General features: G+C 39.3%; 1 protein-coding gene and 1 pseudogene across 1 annotated transcript; both read left to right on the top strand.

Moving 5' to 3' along the window:
* The first annotated feature begins 1,704 nt into the window (after positions 1–1,704).
* Positions 1,705–11,810, top strand: LOC139309801 (vomeronasal type-2 receptor 26-like). Its single transcript, XM_070934007.1, has 7 exons — positions 1,705–1,727; positions 2,664–2,897; positions 4,487–4,778; positions 5,153–5,278; positions 8,657–8,884; positions 9,380–9,506; positions 10,915–11,810. Exons 1-7 carry the CDS (start codon positions 1,705–1,707, stop codon positions 11,808–11,810), a joined length of 1,926 nt encoding a protein of 641 aa, XP_070790108.1.
* A 7,817-nt stretch (positions 11,811–19,627) lies between these two features.
* LOC139309802 (vomeronasal type-2 receptor 26-like) lies at positions 19,628–20,684 on the top strand (annotated as a pseudogene).
* Positions 20,685–22,726: the final 2,042 nt, after the last annotated feature.

Consider the following 22,726-nt stretch of genomic DNA (forward strand, 5'->3'; position numbering starts at 1 on the left):
GATGGGAGGACATGTTATCAGAATGGAGGGTCACCTTATGCTTTGCCAGTTGCTCTGTTATATACTGGAATCTGAGTAGACACCTCAAGGTCCACCATGCAAGAGCTAGAAAGACTCTGTGAAAGAAACCCTAAGCCACTGTGACATCCAGCCAAGGGAACCAGAAGCTGCAGCCACTAACAGAACCTTTGGAAAGCCCTGTGCTATGCAGTCTCCACCAGCTTTGCAGACAAGCACCCCGCAAAACTGATAGAAAATCACGTATGGCATCACAGAACAACACTCACAGCTAATATAACGATGGACTTTCAGTGCCCACTCCTCTTGTGCTAGACTCTGAGCCTCCAGGCTGGGACTGTACAGCCAACTTGATATCCACAGATAAAGTGGACAACATTTCTTCTTCAAACCCAAAGGACTACCTCTTAGAATAAAAGTACCAGTAGAAATGAAATGTGTTATAGATGTTATATGTGTTATATGTGTTAAAGGAAGGAGGAATGCACGATGCTCCTACATTTCCAGAAGAGAATCCACCTACTATTGGAAAGTTCTCTCATTTCTTTAGGCCATCTTAGATCAACCAGGTTCTCCAACTTTTCCCAACATTCACCTGGGTTTCAATCTCAGTGACAATTATTTGAACCTAAGAATAACTTGGGATGCTGTGCTGGACCTGCTCTCAGTTGGGAAGGTCAATGTTCCTAACTACAGTCGTGGAAGGAAGAAAGACCTTTTCAATGTTCTTGAAGGGACTGAGACTGAGATCTCTTCTCAGACTGCCATCATGTTGGCCACCTGCAGAATCTCCCAGGTATGTCCATATTATTCTACAGCATACTTCCCATGTTGTAGGTGTCAGTAGGAAGAGGGGAATGACAGTAAATAAAGAGAAGAGAAGCATTTCCTGGGCTCAAGTTTTCATCTGCAAGAGGGGAAATTGCTTGCTTCTTCATAACGACTACCATCTTTATAATAATTTTCTTTTTCTGTGAAATAGGCAGCTCACACTATTGAATGCTATTAATGTCATATTTCCATCCTCTTTTTTGGAAGAAAAAAAATTCAGTGACGTTCCTGCTTTTAAAAAACAGTTTGTAGATGAAACATTTAACTTTTCTAATTCCAAAAACTAATTTTCAGAGGAAGACTGGAGAAGATGGCTGCAGAAAGATGACTTGGACTCTCTCCCAGGAAGAGATTGAAAGAATTTTGTCCCTAAAAGCCACATTTAAAATAATAGAACTTTTAGAGATCCTGACCAACTATATATTTCTGGCATATCAACAAAATTCCCATTGCACAAGTCATGTTTAAAAAAACTGGATGTGGCATCTCAGGCCTCAGGAAGGCTAAGGGTACTGGATAGACATGGTGCCTTAAGCATCCAAAAAAGCTCAGTGGACATTAGGGAATTTTACTGTACAAGGTTGGGGACAATATATTTTAAACACCCTTTAAATACTTCAAGCAATATATATACTGATGCATGGAGAGCAGTTTGGACCATTTTCTTGATGTGGATGTTGGAAAATGTTAAGACTTCAAATTCTTCTGTCTCACATATCTACATTTCTCCTTGTGGTAAGTTGCTCTTTTGTATTCAGGTCTGGCTTCAGAATGATAATGTAGCACTTGGGGATGAAGATGCAGACCAGCAGACCAGCACTGGAGGCCAAGATGGAGAAGACCTGAACAGCCACCATGTATTTTTCTTTGGTGCTCAGGTAAGTGGACACAAAAGTCACCCAGACACTGCAGAAGACCAACATGATGAAGGAGATCAGTTTGGCTTCATTGAAGGCCCCAGGGAGATTCCTGGCCAGGAAAGCCACTGAGAAGCAGATGGAAGCCAGAAATCCCAAGTAGCTGAGGGTGATGTAGAACATGAAAACAGAGCCTTCATTGCATTGCAGGATGATCACTCCAGACTGGGAGAGGGAAATGTAGGTTTGAGAACATAGATGCTGCCGGTCTCAAAACTTGTATCCTATTGAGCAGGATCAGGTCCTGTCAGTGTTTATACTTTTCTGATGAAAGTTCCCCTCCATGTTGCTTGAGTCTGATGTTTACATTGAAGTTTGTCCACCACAAACAGGATCAACTATGTCCATATTGAGGATTGACATTTCAGATTCATCTCAAAATTCTCTCTGGAGAGTTGAATGCATCAAGAGATTTTCTAAGGGATGTGTGGGAGAAAGTTCTCCTGTCTCCTTGTCTCATCTTCAGAGTTTCTCCCCATTTGTGACTCCTCCCATTAGGCACCTGCTTGTTGACTCGCTCAGAGTTTAGAGAGAGATGATGTCTCTCCTTGTGGCCATTATCCAAACCATAGTGATTTATTTATTCTCTTGGTGATAAATCTCAAAAGACATTTTGGATTGCTTTTGGATATCATACAAACACAGCCATAACATGCTTCCATTTTGATATCACATCAAAGCCTTTTTAGCTAATGTCTTTGCACTGAAAAATCTTGGGGACTCTGGAGAAAGAGAAAACCTTGAAGGCTTTTATGACAGGCAAGGTTGCATTTGCTCCCTTCCCCTTCAGATTTGAAGGTTTGGCTGGACTCTGTCTTGATTAGGAAACCTTTGGAGCTTTTCTCTTGGAAGAAGACTTTGGATTCTTCCAGCTCTTCTTTAATTGTTTCTTCAAAGATTAGAGACTCCATCAGGAGCAGAAGTCATGTTGCTGCTTCTGCTGCTTCTGCTGCCTCAGAAAGTTCTGGCAAGTCTCAGAGCCAAATGCATCCAGACTCTGAAGAGGGACGAGGTGCATCCAGAGAACTATTACAAGCCAGGAGAGTTTCTCATTGGTGGCATCATCTCTGGAACAAGGATGGCGCTTCTACCATTAAACTTCAACAAATCTCCTTTGACTCAAATTTCTCAGTATGTCAAAGTTCCTGCACAGAATTAGAGCCTTTCCATTCCACCCTAAGTTCTAAAGTTCCAGTCACCTCTCTTACAATAAATGATCCCTTTGCTCTACTAGTTCTTCTCTCTTTCTGTCTCATTTCATCCTTGGCTCATCCTTTTCAGCTGATGAACTTGATTTGAAATTCTCAAATAAATAATCAGTAGAGATCTTCCGATTTTCTTAACTTTGAAGAAGAAGCATCTGCTTTTCTTGACATTGTCTCAGCAGAGCAGGACTGTGGATGAAGAAGAGAAGATGGTTCTTCTCTTCTAACACTCTCATGCCCAATAAGGTCAATCTCATGGGTAGAAAAATGGAGAAATGTTGAAATTTTCTTTGCAGTAGAAATGAGATAAGCTTGACAATTTCATTCTGTACCACCAATTAAATGAATGGATCCCAGTCAGAATTGACGTTTCTTACATGTGTGAATCCCACTTGAGTAAATGCCAGAATCTTAATCATACAATGAGTTAGATGTCAATTCAGTCTCTACTATGGACATTTGAGCCATAGAAACACTTCCAAAAATTGAGCGCTAACTGCATTTGTTAACAGTCATAGCTGCTCATTTTATGTGTCATTGGGAGTGCCTGTGTCTATATGTGTCCTTTAAAGATTATATATTTCATATAATCTTATATGTGAAATTATAGGTCACACTTCCAATTATTAATTATTGGGAAGATAAATAGGCAAATGGATAGAAAGAGATTGAAAGTTAGTCTGGAATCTTAATACAACAGCAATAATAAGGACAATATGATGAGTAACCCAAAACTGAATTTGAAACTGAATTATATACAAATGATAAACATGTAATAAGAAAAATGTATAAAATTTTAAGGATTTGAAACAGAAGATAAGCAGGTTAAATTTTATTATTCTATTAACTTGTTAATAGAGATTCAGTTTACATGCTGTTATAATTTAGGATATTTTAAAACAAAATGATATGACACCAGATAAAGTATCAAAAATGTGGAAATATATCTCAAACCAATGCAGGAATTGTGAAAAGCATGGGGGAAACATTTTTATCATGCAGGGTGAATTTGTGAGAAATTCACAAGTTCACCCTGCATAGGATGCGTAGGAAATTGTAGATGCAAATTGACACAATAATGCAAAGAATTCGAAAGGTTAAAAATTGTGAAGAAACCAGAATTCCTTTTTATTGGGACTTCTGAGCAATGAATTGGAAAAGATTCATAGTGGATATTATAACTGTAGCAAGACTATTGAATACACAATGATGGAAAAATCATGGAATTCTCACAGTGGAGGACTAGACTACTAGAAAATGTAGATTTTGCAGAAATGAAAAATTGTCTGTTCAAAAGAAAATCAAAAATTTGTTTTTTAAAAAAATCTTGGAACTTTTCTTCCTTTCTCTATTTTTTCTTTCCTCTTTTGATTAATATTTCATTGTTTTTTTGGAGATTTGCAAATGCCTCCAAACCTCTCAGCTTTAGATGGATTAAAAATACAATTGTTGAAAAAAACAGTTAAATAACATGTTGCTTCCATTGATTATGTCCTGATACATTCATACTTTCAGGAAAGCATTAACAGAGTACTGGAAAATCCTATCCTTCCTTTTTGCAATCCAAGCGATCGACAAGAATCCCAACATTTTGTTCAATGTCACCCTGGGATACAATATCTATGACAATTATTTCAGAGCAAAAATGACCTCGGAGGCTTTGCTGGACCTGCTTTCGGAGGGGGAGGCCAATGTTCCCAACTACAGCTGTGGAAGGCAGAGAAACACCGTGGCTGTCCTCGAAGGGGCTGACACTGACATCTCCTTCCAGATTTTGACCATGTTGGGAACCTACAAAATCCCACAGGTGTGTCTTTGTTGGGAAGACCATTTTTAGACATGCAACTTACAGCCAGACATCCTCTGTTGTAATGGAAGAGCAAAGTTCTATTATTGGAATTGCATGAAGAAAGGATGAAGGTTCTATCAAATGGAAGAGAAGGATCAAAGCAGACAATCCTCTCTTTGGTACACTCGTAATGCAGATTGTGCATCTCTGCTGGATATTTGCAACAGCCAAATGCTACACTGAAATGAAAAGAAAAGTAATGTAAGAGCAGAATAACCAGAGACTCCCTATAAAAGGTTCTTCATTGCAAGGAGTGGAACAATTCCTCCATTAGAATTGGATGTTGTTTTAATGGATTCAAAAAATAAAGTTAACTTTTTTTCCCTTTCCAGATCAGTCACAGTTTTGATTCCCAGGTTGTGAGTGATGAAAATCCTTTCTTCTACCCAATGCTCCCTGCTGAAGGAGCCCAGTACCCAGGGATGGTGAAGCTGGTCCTCCATTTCAGGTGGACCTTGGTGGGTCTCCTTGCTCCAGACACTGAGAACGGACAAAGGTTCATGAGGAAGTTGACTTCCCTGCTGATCAGGAATGGCATCTGCCCAGTTTTATCACAAACCTTTTCACCAGTTTCTTGGATTGTGAATATAGACTGGCCTTTATACCGCAGCTGGAGAAAGATGAATGTCTTTATTTATGGTGCAGACTTGACTTCATTCAGTGCAGGTGTTACACTTTTGGGTCAGGTATTTGCGAGTCTTATGGAGCCTCCTAGAGGAAAAATCCTGATCATCACAATCCGCTGGAACTTTATTATTTATTTTTCCCCAAAAAACTTTCCTGTTCGATACATCCATAGCATATTTTACTTTCCTATGATGAAAAACCAAATTACAAAGTATGTTTGGCATTTGAACCTTCATTCTTTTATGAGACACTTTGTAGAGACCTCCTTTCTTTGTTCCTACAACAATGACGCCTTTTCAGTGAAAGTCTGGAGATGGTGCAGGCAGAGAGAAGATCTGGAAGCTCTCATGGAAGATGAGATGGATCTAATCCTGACTGAGGATGACTATTTCATCTACAACACAATCTGGGCTGTGGCAAGGGCCTTAAACGCAGGGTATTCATCCAGATCTAGGAGGACATTTAAAGGTGGTAAAAACGTGAAAATTCCAAAGCTGAAGGCATGGCAGGTACTTATTTTCTATTGCATAGCTCTCCACAGCACTTGGGCATCAATGTTACAATTGTAACTATTCTGACAATAGTTTTATTTTATTGTATTGTGAAAAAATAATTAAATTAAATTCCAATTTTCCGTTGCTGTCTTTTCTGCAATTCATTTCACCCTATTCAATTCTTTTCCAATTTCTTTTTTCTTCCACCTCTTTCTTCTTGGATACTTTTTCTTACAATGAGGATCATTATCATTTGACCCAAAGTCTAAAAAAGTGTGCTGTGTATGTTGAACTGTCCAACAACTCTGACACTCTCATTTCCTGGGCTGCCCTTTTGCTCCAGGGTAGCCTTTACCCAGAGTGGATCTTATTCGTTGGCTAAGAATCCTTTTGATTTTCTTCTCTGGCTCAAAACTCTCTGTAGAATCACAGATAACAAAAGATCTCAACAAGCAGCAGCATATGGAGAACCCTCTTTGGGTTAAGAAGCTAAGCAACCTCCAGTGAGAAGATGAAGAGTTGGACTGAGAAAAAGTCACAAGAATGAAGAATGTTCCATAAAATAGTCCATAGATGTTCCATAACATTGGAAGGAGATGACCTCAACTGGTACAAGATATCATATTTCAAAGGGAAGATCTGGGGTCTCTTCTCCACGCCAAGTGACCCATCTTCAACTCAATGCAGAGTTTCATAAGCACAACCTACTAGTGAAGCAAAGGCCTCCTTACTCATCCTCAAAGCGAGCAAAGATTTTTCTCTTCCTATCTGTCCATTGACCTGTAAACTGGCTGTTTATGGCATTGTTTCTTTGTGGGGCATCTGATTTCATTTTGGCCTCATTGGTAGAATTCCTTCTGTGTTCTTGCGTACAACATCCATTTCCTTTAAGGTTTTAACTTTGGGCCTCATTAGTTCACACTGGATGTTTCCTTTGCTTTGGTTACTTCCCATTGGTTTTCCAAATTTTGCAGTGACAACTAGGAATGGAAGATATAAAGAACATCCTTCGCTCTCATTTCCCACATCATTCATGGTCCTTCTAGCAAGATTTTTATTCTAGATTCCTCATACAGATCCTTCATGTCAGCTCAGATGGAGGAATTTTCGCAAAGAGCTTTCTATGTCATTATTAATTAATTATTAATTATTTCTATGTCATTATTAATTATTAATGATCTATGGTCATTAGCCACGGTCATGCCTATCTTCAAAAAGGGAGACCTCAGCCTAGTTGAAAATTACAGACCAATCTCATTGTGTTGCGTCACCTGTAAAGTCATGGAATCAATTATAAACCAATCCATCACCCTCCACTTAGAGACAAACAACCTGCTCTCTAACAAGCAGTTTGTTTTCAGGAAAAAAATTGTCCTGTAATCTGCAACTCCTACACTGCAGAAACATTTGGACCACACAACTCAACCAGGTTAAAGCAATAGACGCAATTTACATAGACTTCTGCAAAGCCTTTGATTCAGTGGTACACGACAAATTACTGTTAAAACTAACCTCTTATGGCATTTCCGGATCCTTTCACAAGTGGATAGCCATGTTCCTGTCAAACAGGCAACAAGTAGTCAAAATATGGAGCTCTCTATCAAACCCTGCCCCAGTTGACAGTGGTGTCCCCCAAGGCAGCATTTTAGGACTCACACTCTTTCTGCTTTACATACATGACCTTTGTGATCATATTATAAACAGCTGCATCCTCTTCGCTGATGACATAAAACTATTTAACCTCACCGACAATACTTGCTGCTCTACAAAGCAACCTTGACTGTGTGTCAGAATGGTTGAACAGTTGGCAACTCCAAATCCCAACTAACAAATTCACTGTCTTATACATTGGCAAGAAATATCAGAACACCAAATACAAGCTGGGTGGATATGACTTCGTAGATGACCCTCACTCTGTCAAGGACTTAGGAGTACTCATCTTAAACGATCTAAGCCCCAGAGGTCACTGTAACAGCATAGCCAAATAGACATTAAGAGTTGTTAACCCTAATTTTGTGAAGCTTCTTCTCCGGTAACACTATACTGCAAACTAGGACATACAAAACCTTTGCCAGACCAATCCTCGAATACAGCTCATCTGCCTGGAATCCACACTATATATTGGACATTAATACAATTGAATGGGTCCAGAGGTATTTTACGAGAAGAGTACTCCACTCCTCTACTCACAACAGAATACCTTATGCCACCAGGCTTAAAATTTTGGGCTTGGATAACCTTGAACTATGCAGCCTACTGTCTGACCTAAGCATAGTACAAAAAATTGTCTGCTACAACATCCTACCTGTCAACGACTACTTCAGCTTCAACTGCAATAATACATGGGGCAAACAATAGATACAAACACAAGGTAAACAACTCCAAACTCGATTGCAGAAAATACAACTTCAGCAACAGAGTGATCAATGCCTGGAATGCTCTACCTGATTCCATTGTTACATCCTCAAACCCCCAAAACTTTAACCTTAAACTGTCTACTGTGGACCTCACCCCATTCCTAAGAGGAGGCCTGAGCACACCAATGTGCCTACCGTCCCTGTCCTACTGTCCCCATTTATTTGTACTCATTTCCTATATTCACGTGCACATTTATACTTATACAGTACCTGTTTATACATGTTTGACAAACTAGATAAATAAATAAAAATAAATAAATGTCCTGTTTAACATTGCCTGTTTTCTCTTCCATTCCAGCTTCATTCTTTCCTTCGAACCTCTCAGTTTCATAATAATTCCATCAATGGGGTATATTTGGATGAGAATGGAAAGCTGGTAGCAGATCTGGACATTGTGAACACGGTGATTTACTCCAATTTCTCTGTTAACAAAGTGGCAGTTGGGAGTCTAGAAAGAGTGGGATCGTTGGATTTCAAGTTGATGATGAACCAGAATGCTATTTCAAACATGGAGATGCTGAACAAGGTGAGGAAAAGACTTTATTGGGCTCTTTATGAAGGTCTTTCCAAGATGATTGCAGAATTGGAGCAGGGACAGACTTGGGGTGTCATCTCAGTTCTTCCAGAGAGGAAACATCTTCCCGTTAGATGTTCAGGTGTCTATGAGAAAAATATCCTTAACTATTCCAGTTAACTGTTCATTAAACTTCTGCAAGGAAGCTAGATTTATATCATGGGACAAAGTGATCGATTTTATCAAAGCAGAAATCCATTCAACTTTCTTTTCAGTGGATACATTGAGAATTTAAAATAAAATTGTGGTGGGAGAGAAATTAGAAGAGAAGATAAATAGGCAAACAGCAAGCAACCACATCAGTTTGAAGAGCTCTAAGTATCTTGAGGCTTTGAATTTAGCAAAGCTAAACCTAGAATTAGAGATCCCAAAACTTTTTCTTTTATCTATTTTAGGAAATAAAATAATCCATGTTGTGGATGTTATTTTTCCCCTCTTGCTGGCCAGCCCCTGCCTCCTTCCAGGTGTGTGGAAAGCTGTCCTCCTGGATTCATGAAGGTGGCTCAGGAAGGGAAGCCCATCTGCTGCTACAATTGTCGTCCTTGTGCAGAAGGATCCATCTCCACCATGGAAGGTGGGTGACAGCAAGAGAAAGGGGGAAATTTTGGGGAGGACCATAAATCCTGAGATTCTCTATCAACATGCATTTTGAAAGGCTTGATGGGAGTGGATCCCAACTCTTTGAATCTTGATCAAGATATACATTTATGTCATAGTGAATTATAAGAATAGATCTTGGAGATTAATCTTGTATATATGGCAAGCAAACAGGGATGGAGATCATGGATAAAGATACAGGATAAGTGAAGGTTGAGTATAGTGACATCTCTTGCTCTTTATCTTTTACAACACATCTTCCACACATTTAAAATTTCTATTTACTTCATTGCCCTGAATAGTGAGAGTTTCCAGATTCCAGAATATAATATTTGAACTTTGATTGGATTTTTGTAGGAGGATTGATCAGATTCTTGCATGTGTCCATATCTGATGGTATTTTGGGCAGCCAGAGTTTCAGGTTGCAGCCACCTGCCTTTAATCAAAGGATGCTAAAGAAGTCTCACAGAGTGTCGTTGATGTGTGCTTCATTCTACTTGCTGTTGGGGAGGGGGGGAGAGAGAGAGTTGGTAGCCTTATGTCATAATCCTTTGACTGCTCCATCTGTTCAGGTGGTGCCTTCTTTTGGTCAGCCTCAGGTGACTCCTGGGTTTATACTTCCTGAGTCTGACATTGCAGAAATTCTGCTGGAGGCTCCTCTTAAAACAATTTTCAAAGTCATGGTCCATGAAGAGGAGGGGAAAGGAGAGTAGAGGAGGGGAGGGGAGGGGAGGAATCATGAATTGGGATTGAGCCAAACTTCCTTCTTGATGTTATTGGAAGATGTTCCTCTTTCTGATAATAAAAAAAATGAGGAATAGATTTTGATGTCCTCACTCCACATCCATCTCATCTTCAAGGGCCACTAAACCTGATGTTGGTTTCTCCATGGCAAAAGTAGAATTTATTCATTTCAGCTAGCATTAGCTACATTAAGCAATTATATTTACTTAATTCCACTATAGGCTGGATCGTATTGGTGCCTTAAAGCATTGACAAAAGGTTGGGCTTCAGTTTTCAAGAGACTTAGCAGTGAAAAGATAAAAAGATGGAACTGCTTCCTTTCTTCTTCCTTCTTCTCTCTCAACAAGTTCATTGATAAAATGGTAACAGTAAAAAAGAAAAAGAAATATTAGGATGTTCTAGCTGGAGAGAAATGAAGAAATATATTGGTTTCACCTACACACAACCATTCACACCAAAAAAAAGTTTATCCAAACAATGCATTTGACTAAAAGACTATCAGCCACGCCCAGCCTCCAAACAGTTTCAGCTCCCATTGGCTGTCTTAGTTGCTATGCCTATTCATTGGCTGACCTCTTCCCAGACATGACTATTTTATTAAAGGACATGTTAAAGGAAGACCCTACTCTTGTCTTTTTCAGATGCAGAAGAATGTATCAAATGTCCAGAAGATCAACATCCAAACATCAATCGAGTTCACTGTATCCCCAAGATTAAAAATTATCTTTCTTATAAGGAAAATCTGGGGATTATCCTGACTTCCATTGCCTTGTTCCTCTCTTTAACCACAGGCTTTGGCTTGGGGATCTTCATTAAATTCATGGAAACACCAATTGTCAAAGCCAACAACCGGGACCTCTCCTACATGCTCCTGGTCTCCCTCCTGCTTTCCATTTTGACTTCCTTCCTGTTCATTGGCCGGCCAAGGAAGGTGACCTGCCTCCTCAGACAAACAGCCTTCAGCATTGTCTTCTCACTTGCCATTTCTTCAATCTTGGCCAAAACCATCACAGTGGTGTTAGCCTTCTTGGCCACAAAACCAGGGAATAAAGTGCAGAGATGGTTGGGGAAGAGCTTGGCCAACTCCATTGTCTTTTCTTGTTCTGGCCTTCAAGTTGTCATCTGCAGCATCTGGTTGAGCACTTTCCCCCCATTCCCTGACTCTGACATGAACTCCCAACTTAGAGAAATCATCCTACAATGCAATGAAGGTTCTGTCGCCATGTTTTATGTTGCCCTTGGGTACATGGGCTTCCTGTCTGCTGTCTGCTTCACGGTGGCTTTTCTGGCCAGGAATCTCCCTGGGGCCTTCAATGAAGCCAAGCTGATCTCCTTCAGCATGCTGGTCTTCTGCAGTGTCTGGGTGTCCTTTGTGCCTGCCTACCTGAGCACCAAAGGGAAGAACATGGTGGCTGTTCAGGTCTTCTCCATCTTGGCCTCCAGTGCTGGACTGCTGGGCTGCATATTCTTCCCTAAATGCTACATTATTATTTTTAGGCCAGATCTGAATACCAAAGAACATTTGATGTCAAAATAAAATACAAAAAATGACTTTTACAAATCTATTGTTTTTCAAAAATGTCATTTAGTAGGCTTGATTAACGGGCTTTGATAATTTAATGTATGTATGTTTGTTTGTTTAATTTACATGCTGCCCATCTTGGCTAGGGATGACTCTAGGCAAGTTATATTCAAGTCAAAAGAAAATAAAAGATTAAAATGATAAATAGTAGCACTAACATTGGTTTAAAATTGACAGGTGTGGGAAGGAAGGGAGCAAGATCAAGGGTGAAATCCAGCAGGTTCTGACAGGTTCTGGAGAACCTGTAGCGGAAATTTTGAGTAGTTCGGAGAATACCACCTCTGGTTGGCCCCAGACTGGGGTGGGAATGGAGATTTGGCAGTTTCTTTCCCCCAGGAGGGAATGGAGACTTCCTCTGGAGTTGGGAGGGAATGGGTATTTTGCAGTAATCTTTCCCTGGAGTGGGGAGGGAATTGATATTTTACAGTATCCTTCTCCTGCCACACCCACCAAGCCACGCCCACAGAACCGGTAATAAAAAATTTTGAAACCCACGACTGCTGTGTGTGCTTTCTGGATTTAATTTCTGCAACAAACTCTGACAACTTTCGAGAAATGATCTATTGGGATCCTAATGTTAAATCAATATATTTCCTGTGTGATCAGAATCCAACAATTATATATAATATGCTGCTTTTTTGGAGGAAATAAGTTAAATTGAGCTTCTCTTATATGATCTGATTCTGGTAGATTCGGGGATGATTGAAAAAATACTATTTTTATTCTTAATGTTTATTCCGTTTTACTTATTTATTTCTTTTTTTAAAAAAAAATCTACTTTTTTCAGATCAGTAATAAAATTGCTTCAGATGATCTGAGTGATAAAAGTCAATTCCCTTTTTCCCATTCGATGCTCCCCAAAGAAACGGTCCAATATCCAGGAATTGTCCAACTGCTCCTCCATTTTGGATGGACCTTGATTGGTCTCTTTGCTTCGGACACAGAGAAGGGAGAGAATTTCATGAGGACTTTTACTCCTATGCTTGTCAGGAATGGAATTTGTGTTGTTATATCACAACAATTCTCAGAGACTGGAAATACAGGAGCCCTCAGGGATGCCATCTTTAAGTGGAAACAAGTCAATGTCTTTGTTCACTTCATAGGATTTGATTCCATTTTTGACAGAATTCTTCCTTTCCATTTAACCCTTAGGCGTTTTCCAGGACCCATTGAAGGGAAAGTCTGGATCATGACAATGCTTGGATAGTATGTAATGAAAAAGCAGAGGCTTCTCAAGTATGTCCATAGTATTTGGACCTTTTCTCTTCAGTGGAAAAAGAGTTGGAACAATGATGATACCTATAAAAGATATTTTTTTGTGGAACGTGAATTTCAAGCTGAGTATTTTCACTGTTCTGTTTCAAAACAGATCTTTTCTGTCAAAGGCCGGAGAAGATGCACCCAAAAAACACCACTGGAGACACAAGAGGAAAAGAATAGGATGTGGATCCCAAATGACGGCCATATTTACAGTGTCATTAAGATTCTGGCCCATGCCTTGAAAGCTGCATCCAAACCGCAGAGGAGAAGGAAGAAGGGAGAAGAGAGGCTGGGGGCTCCAAGGCTGCAGCCATGGAAGCTATGGGGTCCCATCAAGGATCCATCAAACTAAATTCCTTTTCAGGGTCTTTGGGGCTCTCTGAGCTTGTTTGTTTAAGATCTTAAGCTTCTGTACAACATCTCGTACTTATTGGAAGAGCGTTGCATCTTCCCTTCTACAACCATTTTCTATATTCAAAAAAATGTTCCTAGACTCCATCTGATTTTCAGCTCCTGTAAACTGAAATGGCTCTTTTCCTTGTCTTTCCTCAAGGCTAAAAGAGGCTCCTTTGTTCTCTTCCTTCCCTTCTTTGTTTTTGCTTAAAGCAATCCAACATATTTTTATCCAAAAAGCCTTAATTTTTTTACATGTCCACCATATATGAAAATATATAGCATCTTCACATCGCCAACACTTGGGTTGTAAATTTGGATACATGTAGGCTAGTTTTTTTGGATCTAAATGCCATCTATAAAACATTTTGTAAAAGTTCTCTCTTAAGTTTTGAGCTTGTGTGAATCTTACATTTCTAACCCATATCTTTTCCCATGTATCCAACATTATTGGTTCACCTATGTTTTGTGCCCATTTTATCATACAATCCTTGACTAGCTCTGTTTCCGAATCTATTTCCACTAATACATTATACAACTTTTTGATATGCATTTGACCTTTATCTCTTATTTGCTTTATCAACTTCTCATCCTGCTGCAAAATACCAATTTTTTGATCCTCTCTCCATCTGGCCTGCAGCTGACCATACTGAAACCAAGTCTTAATACTTCCTTCTTCTCTTAATTGCTCCATAGATTTTAATTGTAATCTAACTCCTTCCTTATAAAGGAGTTCCTTATATGTAAACTTATCTTGCTTTTGCTCGAAATTTATATTCTCTATTGCGTGTCTGGGTACTGTCCATATTGGTAACTTATCCTTTAGTTTATATTTATACTTTTTCCAGACACGCAGTAGAGCATTTCTTAATATGTGACTTTTAAAAGTCTTATCTACTTTCTTGTCATACAATAGATAAGCATGCCAGCCGTAGACCAGACCATATCCTTCAATATTCAGTATCTCTTCCTCCATTAAATTTATCCAATCTGTAATTGCTGAGAGGATAGCAGCTTCATAATACAGTCTTAAATTGGGCATTTTAAGACCACCTCTTTCTCGGGTGTCTTGCATTATCTTTTGATTAACTCGTGGTTTCTTCCCTGCCCACACAAACTTGTTTATGCCCTTCTGCCATTCCTTCAAATTTTCATCTTTTTAAAGTATAGGTATCATTTGAAAAAGAAATAAGAATCTTGTTAAGATATTCATTTTTACAGCAGCTATCCTACCCAGCAAAGACAGTTGCAATTTCTTCCAATTTTCCCTCTCTTTCTGTATTTTTTGCCATAACGGTTCATAATTATGTTGATATAATTTCATATTTGCAGTCATAATATAAACCCCCTAAATATTTAACCTTCTTAACTATTTCAAATCCTGTTAACCTTTCTATCTCTTCTTTCTGGCTTCTGTCCATGTTTTTAGCTATTATCTTTGTTTTAGCTGTATTTATTTTAAAACCAGATACTTGTCCATATGAGCAGATTATATCCATCAAGGCTGTAATCGATTGTACCGGTTGGGCTAAGGTAACCACCAAGTCATCTGCAAATGCTCGTAACTTATATTCATGCCGTCTAATTCTAATTCCCTTTATTATATCAGTCCCACGTATTTTATTTAATAAAATTTCCAGTGTCAAAATAAACAATAACAGAGACAAGGGACAGCCTTGCCTTGTTCCTTTTTCTATATTAAAATTATTTATTTATTTATTTATTTATTTATTTATTTATTTATTTATTTATTTTGTTTATTTATTTATTTATTAAATTTATATCCCACCCTTCTCCCCGAAGGGACTCAGGGTGGTGTTAAAATTATCTGTTAAACCACCATTGATTATTATTTGCGCTGTTTGTTTTTGATATATTGCCTTAATAGATTGTGTAAAATGTTCTCCAAATTGCATCCTTTCTATTAGTTTTAATAAAAATTGTCAATTCAATCTGTCAAAAACTTTTTCAGCGTCCAAAAAAACTAGCACTGCGGGGACCTGGTTGTTCCTTCCCAAATACTCTAATAAATTAACAATTTGCCTTACATTACTTTTCATTTGTTTTCCATTTATAAAACCAGTTTGATCATGATGAATCATTTGCTGCATAACTGTCATTAATCTGTTTGCTACAATTTTAGCAAAAATCTTATAATCTGTATTTAAAAGTGAAATCCGCCTATAGTTTTTAGGATCTGTATAGTCTTGCCCATCTTTTGGGATCAGCGATATAAATGCTGTCTTCCAAGTTGGAGGTACCTCTTCTCCCTGTCATATATTATTGAATAATTCCTTCAGTGGTTCCACCATTTCCTCCTGTAAACTTTTATAATAAATAGCTGTCAAACCATCCGTTCCAGGAGCTTTACCCACTTTCAACTGCTTAATTGCAAACATAATTTCCTCGGAAGTTATCAATTGATTTAAGGTATCCCTCTGCTCTTTTGAAGTTATACAAATATTCTCTTTCTGCAGATATCTATCTATATCTATATCTTGAATTTTATCACCAATATACAGCCTTGAATAAAACTCTAAAAATGCTTTTTTAATCAATTCTTGCTCATAAACCTCCCTACCCTTGTATTTCATTTTCTCTATTGTCCTTGCTTTCTGCTTTTTCCTTAACAAATATGCCAACTACCTACCTGGTTTATTGGCATTACAAAAAGTATTATGTTTTGAATATTGTAAGTTGGTTGCCACTTGATCTGCTATTAACATATTAAATTGACCCTTCAGTAAATTAATTGCCTCTTTAATTTTCTTATCTGTTGGATTGGCTATTAAAGCCCATTCCTGTTTATTAATCTCCTCTTCTAATTCTTTTCTTTTTGCCCCCTGTTTCTTTCTATATTTATTATTCAAATATATCAAAATTTTTCTTCTCTGATGCTGCTGCAACGTAATGTGTACCTAATCTTGCATTTGTCAAATATTTTTGATCTTGTATCCTAACATGAGTCTCTTGTAAACAAGTTACTTCATTCTTAAATTGTTTAAAATAGTGAAATATTTTCCTTCTCTTCTGTGGAGAATTCAAACCATTGACATTCCAGGTCAAAAATCTAGTTCCCATCTCTGGGCCTCTGAAGCCCTTGGAGCAATTTCTGATGATCTTACCTCATTTGACCTTTAGGTCTTGCTCCTCTCACAGCTTCTGTTTTGGTAGTTTCTTGAGTTGCTATCTGCAGTTGTTGTTGTTGTTGTTGTTGTTGTTGTTGTTGTTGCTATCTTAATTCTTCCTTACGCTTAGCTGTTGCTGCTCTGGTCTGTCTTTGATCCTTCGGTTCTGCAAATATATCAATTAAATCCACATCTTGAACAGCCATCTGAATTTGTAGTGGTTCTTCTTGACCAGTCAAAACTCCCCCCTGAACCACTGTCAGTAGCTCTTCTCTCTCTCCTTCCAGTACTTCCTTCTTTCTTTTTCCTTCTGGTGATTTGGGTGTCCCAGCCTTTAATACATTGATGTAAAAATCTCTTGCTTTCCATATTGTATTAAGCCGATATCTCTCTCCAGAATACGTCACCACTAAACCGGCTGGGACCTCCCATCTGTACTGTAATTGACGTTTTTTCAGCTCATTCACCAGAAAAGCATACTCCCTTCTCGCTCTCAACATCTTGGGGGGGATTTCTTTCATTGTCATCACCTCCTGGCCTTCAACCTGAAGCTTGTTTTTAACAGTAGCCTGTAAAATTTCATTGCGTACTCTCCTTGTAGTAAAATATATTACAATGTCTCTTGGTAAGTGTTTCTGTCTGGCCACCCAAGAGTTAACACGATATGCCTTGTCAATCTGCCAGCCCAGCTCAGTTTTCATCTCCCCCAGCAACTGTGCCAATGCCTGACATCATTTCTTTCAAGTTATCTTGTTTATTCTCCTTCACCCCTCTGAATCTTAAAGCAAATTCCATATCTCGATATTGTAACATCGTTACATCATCTTCAGCCCTCTCAAGTCTGCTGTGAGTCTCTCCCAATTTTTTGTCCAAAATTTCCGTAGATTGCTTAATTTCTTCAACTTTATCCTCCACCATTTCAATCTCACCTGCCAAACATTTAAATGCCAATAGTATATCATCTCTGATCTGCTGGTTCCGAATTAAAATCTCATCTGAAACAGCCTGTATTTTTTCATTAGTTTCATTAATTTTTTCCTTGGTTTCATTAATTTTTTCATTAATCACAGTAGCAATTTTATTTTGTGTGGCTTGTAGGGCTTCTTGTATCATCTCAAACGTTAAAATCTGTGGGTCTGTTAGAGGGGCAGAGGCTTGCAATCTAGGGGTATGAGCTGGGGAGCTTCCAGCACTCCCAGTTCCTTTAATAGGAACGGTCTTTACAGATTTTGAGGCCATTTTCAGTTTAAATTGATAGTTGTATTTTATTCAGAAGCCAAAAAGAAAAGTTCATCAAAGTCAAAGAATTTTCCCATTCGTAAATTAACGTTTAAAATCCTCCTTCTCTCAGCACAACAGTTCTTTCCAGGCAAGAGGCTGCCAGGGAAATGAAACTTTCTGTATCTTTCCCTTTCTCCGTCCCTCCCTTTCAGGTTTCAATCGCCATTTTGGTGCAAATTGCTAACTTGTTACTTCTGAAGGAGGCTATAAACTTTGGAGTTAAGTGTAAATACTTGCAGTCTGACTTCTCCTGGCTTGTTCTGCCTGCAGCAATTAAAGGTGTTAAAAATCCCTCATTTGTTGTCAGCAGAGATGGTCGCGGCTTCTAGCCCTGCTAAATAGAGGAGTCTTCCCAGATCCGGAGCAGATTGGCAGACTTCTAGGGAGCCCTCGCCCTTCGCACCCAAGATTTCTCCTAGGGCACTTGGGGGGCTCTACCTCCACCTGCCGGCTCTTCTCTCTCCCCTTTGCCTGGGGAGAGGGTTTTCAAGCCCCAGACAGCTGTTTCTCGGCTGTTCTGGGGCTTTTATGGAACCGGGGATCGGGTGCCCACAGAGGAGCTTCAGCGAAGTCCTGTGGAGCCAACCGGAAGCCCCTTAAAATGTTTCTTGTAATTGACAATTTTTGCCAATTATATCTTCTCACTATACTTTTTGTCAATATACTGTATGATTGAGAAATATTACTGAACCTTTGTTCTTGAGTTTTGAAGAGAGTGGCCACATGCCAACTCACAATATTTGCAAGTTAAACAACCATAGAAGAAAGATTCAAATGTAAAAAGAGATTAAGAAACCAAGATTTCTGCTTTTAAAGTTCCTGGATGTTTCCATTCTAGTTTCATCTATTTCTAAAGAAGAAGGAATTGTTCAATCTTTTCCTGATGAAAGTGTTCTTGGATCAAAATGGAGATGTAGCAGCAGATCTGAAGATCTTGAGTAGGGTGGTTCCCCCCAAGGGGGATCCCATTGACAAGGAATTGGGGAGTTTCAAAAGGCAGCGACTGATAATCAGCCAAGATGCTTTGTCACAGCTAAAGTTGCTCAACAAGGTGGGGAAAATAGTGATGTGTTTTTTTCACTTTCCCAAAGAATTAGGACCCTTTTCAAGTGGGCTAAACCTAGTCAAAATGGGGGGTAACCTTCACTGAGAATTGAATGTGTGGAGTAAAACTTTTATAATTTTCTTAGAAAATAGGGAGGCTTCTCTTCTATTGACCAAGTTATCCTTTTGATGCTATAATGCTGAATACTGTTGTAAGATGATTCAGCTATATCCAAAATGAGATTTGGGGTGATTATTATTTAGGACAATAATCATTGCCATTTCATGTCTCTTCTTTATCACCATAAAACCAGTGACAGAGGGCCTCATATACTGAGGATTTTGATATTAATAGCTTCAGGTACACTAATTTCTTGTCTTCAAATATCAAAGTTGAAGGCAATTCTGTTGACCAGGACCTGAGTTCAGCTTTGGTCTCAATCTGATAAAATAGAATCAAGACTGGATGGAAGTCCTCTTGGTCCCAATGAGAAATAAGCTTCATCTTGACCTGCTTGGAGTCAGGGGACTCCCAAAATTGCAGGCCTAGAGTCTGCAATGTTTTTAATCAGCTGAGACCATAGTTATACATGTCTCTCTTTAACCCCACTAGGATAGTAGAATTTAGGAAGGAGGTCCAAGGCATTCAGTTCACATGAAATAATAATGACTGATTTGATGTGAGCTTATTTATTCATTGATTGATTCAATTTATTTGCTCTCCCATCTCACCACAATAATGGTCTGAAAACCGAAGTACAGAAACATGACTTTGGTGCAAAAAAATCCTGATATCAGAAGTAATAAGGGACAATTTCAAGGGAAATATTACTTAGGTTTTGCCATTGGAAGTCATCGGATTGGGCGATCCGGTCCGAACTGGGAGCATTTCACCCCTGCTTTCCTGTCTCTCAGTATTAAATCTCATCTAAAGGTTTTCTTGAAATTTCAAAGACTATGAAAGAAATGTTACTTTGTTTTCTCAGATACTGAAAAATGCACCAAATATCCAGATGAACAATATCCAAAGAAGAATCGAGTCAAATGTATCCCAAAAAGAATAACCTTCCTGTCCTATGAAGAACATCTGGGCATAATTCTTATGTCCTTTGCTCTACTCTTGTTCCTAATCACAGGCCTTGTTTTAATCATATTCCTTAAATACTTAGAAACTCCCATTGTCAAAGCCAACAACCGAGACCTCTCCTTCATCCTCCTGATCTCCCTCCTGCTCTGTTTTTTGTCCTCCTTTCTCTTCATCGGCCAACCAAGGAAAGCCCCCTGTCTTCTCCAACAAACAGCTTTCAGCATTGTCTTCTCAGTAGCTGTGTCTTCTGTGTTGTCCAAAACAATCACGGTGGTGCTGGCCTTCTTGGCCTCAAAACCAGGAAACAGGGTGAGAAGATGGTTGGGGAAGAGCTTGACCAACTCCATCATCCTTTCTTGTTCTAGTGTTCAAATTTTCATCTGTGTCATATGGCTGGGAGTTTTTCCCCCATTCCCTGATTCCGACGTGCACTCCCAGCCTGGAGAAATCATTCTTCAATGCAATGAAGGTTCTGTTACCATGTTTTATCTTGTCCTCGGCTACATGGGTTTCCTAGCTGCTGTCTGCTTTGTGGTGGCTTTTGTGGCCAGGAACCTGCCTGAGGCCTTCAATGAAGCCAAACTGATCTCCTTCAGCATGCTGGTCTTCTGCAGCGTCTGGGTCTCTTTCCTGCCCACCTACCTGAGCACCAAAGGAAAGTCCATGGTGGCTGTGCAGGTCTTCTCCATCTTGGCCTCCAGTGCTGGGCTTTTGGGATGCATCTTCTTCCCCAAGTGCTACATTATTATCATGAGACCAGATCTAAACATTAAAGAAATGATAAAAGTAGAGAACTGATAATAAAATTGTTTCTTAGACCCGTGACAGTTAATTATTGATTATAATTATTGGCTTGGCACCTCACAAGTGTCCTGCCATCAAAGAGGGGGGCAGTTGGGTAATAAACCTATAGGCTTCTATGGTGGAAATTTGGGAGGGGGGAATGATAGTTGAAGGAGTGCAAAGCAGTTTGGAAATTTTATTTTATTTTAATTTGATTTATATGCCGCCCTTCTCCAGAGACTCAGAGTGGCTTACAATGCGTTAAACAATAGCCTTCATACTTTTGTATATTTATACAAAGTCAGCTTATTGCCCCCACAATCTGGGTCCTCATTTTACCTACTTTAGAAAGGATGGAAGGCTGAGTTAAGCTTGATCCTGGTGAGATTTGAACTTACAGTAATTGCAGACAGCTTGATGTTAATAAGAGTAATAACAGTGCTTTAGTCATCACCAGGCTCCTTATTCATGCCAGGAATCAATCAATCAATCAATCAATCAATCAATCAATCAATCAATCACTAAAGATACATCAACATCAATAACAGCAATAGACCTAATCTTGAGGTAGTTGGGGCCATCTAGATCTCCAGGGAGGCTCTTCCACAAGACAGGGGATGCCAGAGAGAAGGGCTGCTTTCTGGTCCAACAGGATGATATGGTTTCATAGAGGGGATGCTAAGAATGTCCCTGTGCTTTCCTTGCCCTGGGCCCTGTTGGATGCCAAAAAGTTATTCCCTTAACACATTTCCACTTTCTGATGAATTCTTCACACACATTTAACCAAGGTATCAGGTTCCCCCCTTCCTATCCCTCTGATCTGTCCCCGTCTACACACACACACAAACACAGCCAGCCGAGGGTTAAGAAAGTACTTGGCAAGCACACAGGTCGTTATCTCAAACTTGGCAACAATATAAGCACCGTCTGCCAAGAGCTTTACTGCAACAGATAACATAAAATTACATACGCATTGCAAATAGTCCAGCAAAACAATATCCCTTTGGCAGCTTCAGACGTTGTTCAAGTGACTAGCCAGAGTTAGTTTTTGTTCGTCACGGAGTTTTACCAGCCACCACCCTCTCTTATATAGTCTCTGGGGTGTGGTCCAGTGACTCAGTTCTAATCCCTAGCACGCCTCCTTAACTGCTGCAACCGTTTATCATGCCTTCATTGACATGCATCCAGGAATGACATCTCTCCTTCCTCACTCTCATCCAAGACACCTGGCTCCTGGCTAATCTCCTCTCCCTTGGCCGGCACCTGAGACAGTGCCAGAGGGGAGGGGCCTGGAGAGGGAGGCCTGGCTGACTCCTCTCCCTCATGTTCAGAGCCTTCTTCCTCCGATGAGATAGGCTCAGAGGGCGGGGCCACAACACCCTCAGCTCCAGCGTGGCAACACTGAAGCTGCAAAAATGGCCTTGGTCAGGTCAGCTTCAGGACTAGAAAAATTTTAAAGATGGTGGATTTTGTTAGGTTTACTCGCCTAGATCAGTTGAACAGGATTCATAGGTTTTCTGTCTACAAAAGTTATGCTATCCTAATTTTACCTATTTATTGATTTATCTTTAAACTTGTAGATATTTTGCTGTATTTTCTCTTTCAATTTACAGACTGGTCCCTGACCAAAATTGTCATCTGTTTCTTCTGTTAACAAACAAATAATGCCTTTTTTTAATGAAGAAAAAATATCTACTTTTTTTTCAAAATTGAAATGTCCTAACAGTAGAACCCAAAGACAAACTTTTGATAACTATAATGAATAAAAGTGATTTTCAGGGATTTTGTTCTGGTTTGGAACTTTGTAAGAGAAAAGAATGTCATATGAACAAAAACAGCCACCCATCTCTTAACAAAGGCAAACCAGAATCAGCTGTATCCATATTGAGGATTAA

Source organism: Pituophis catenifer, unplaced genomic scaffold (assembly GCF_029215685.1).
Source record: "Pituophis catenifer annectens isolate HBS135680 unplaced genomic scaffold, rPitCat1.0.hap2 SCAF_2, whole genome shotgun sequence".
Classification (NCBI taxonomy): Eukaryota; Metazoa; Chordata; class Lepidosauria; order Squamata; family Colubridae; genus Pituophis; species Pituophis catenifer.

Excerpts from the sequence above, each read along its gene's own strand:
- LOC139309801 (XM_070934007.1), top strand. The coding sequence starts at position 1,705 with ATGTATTTTTCTTTGGTGCTCAG. Across the intron at positions 2,898-4,486 it reads CCTTTGACTCAAATTTCTCA|GAAAGCATTAACAGAGTACT; the intron begins GTATGTCAAAGT and ends TCATACTTTCAG. Across the intron at positions 8,885-9,379 it reads ACATGGAGATGCTGAACAAG|CCCCTGCCTCCTTCCAGGTG; the intron begins GTGAGGAAAAGA and ends CTTGCTGGCCAG.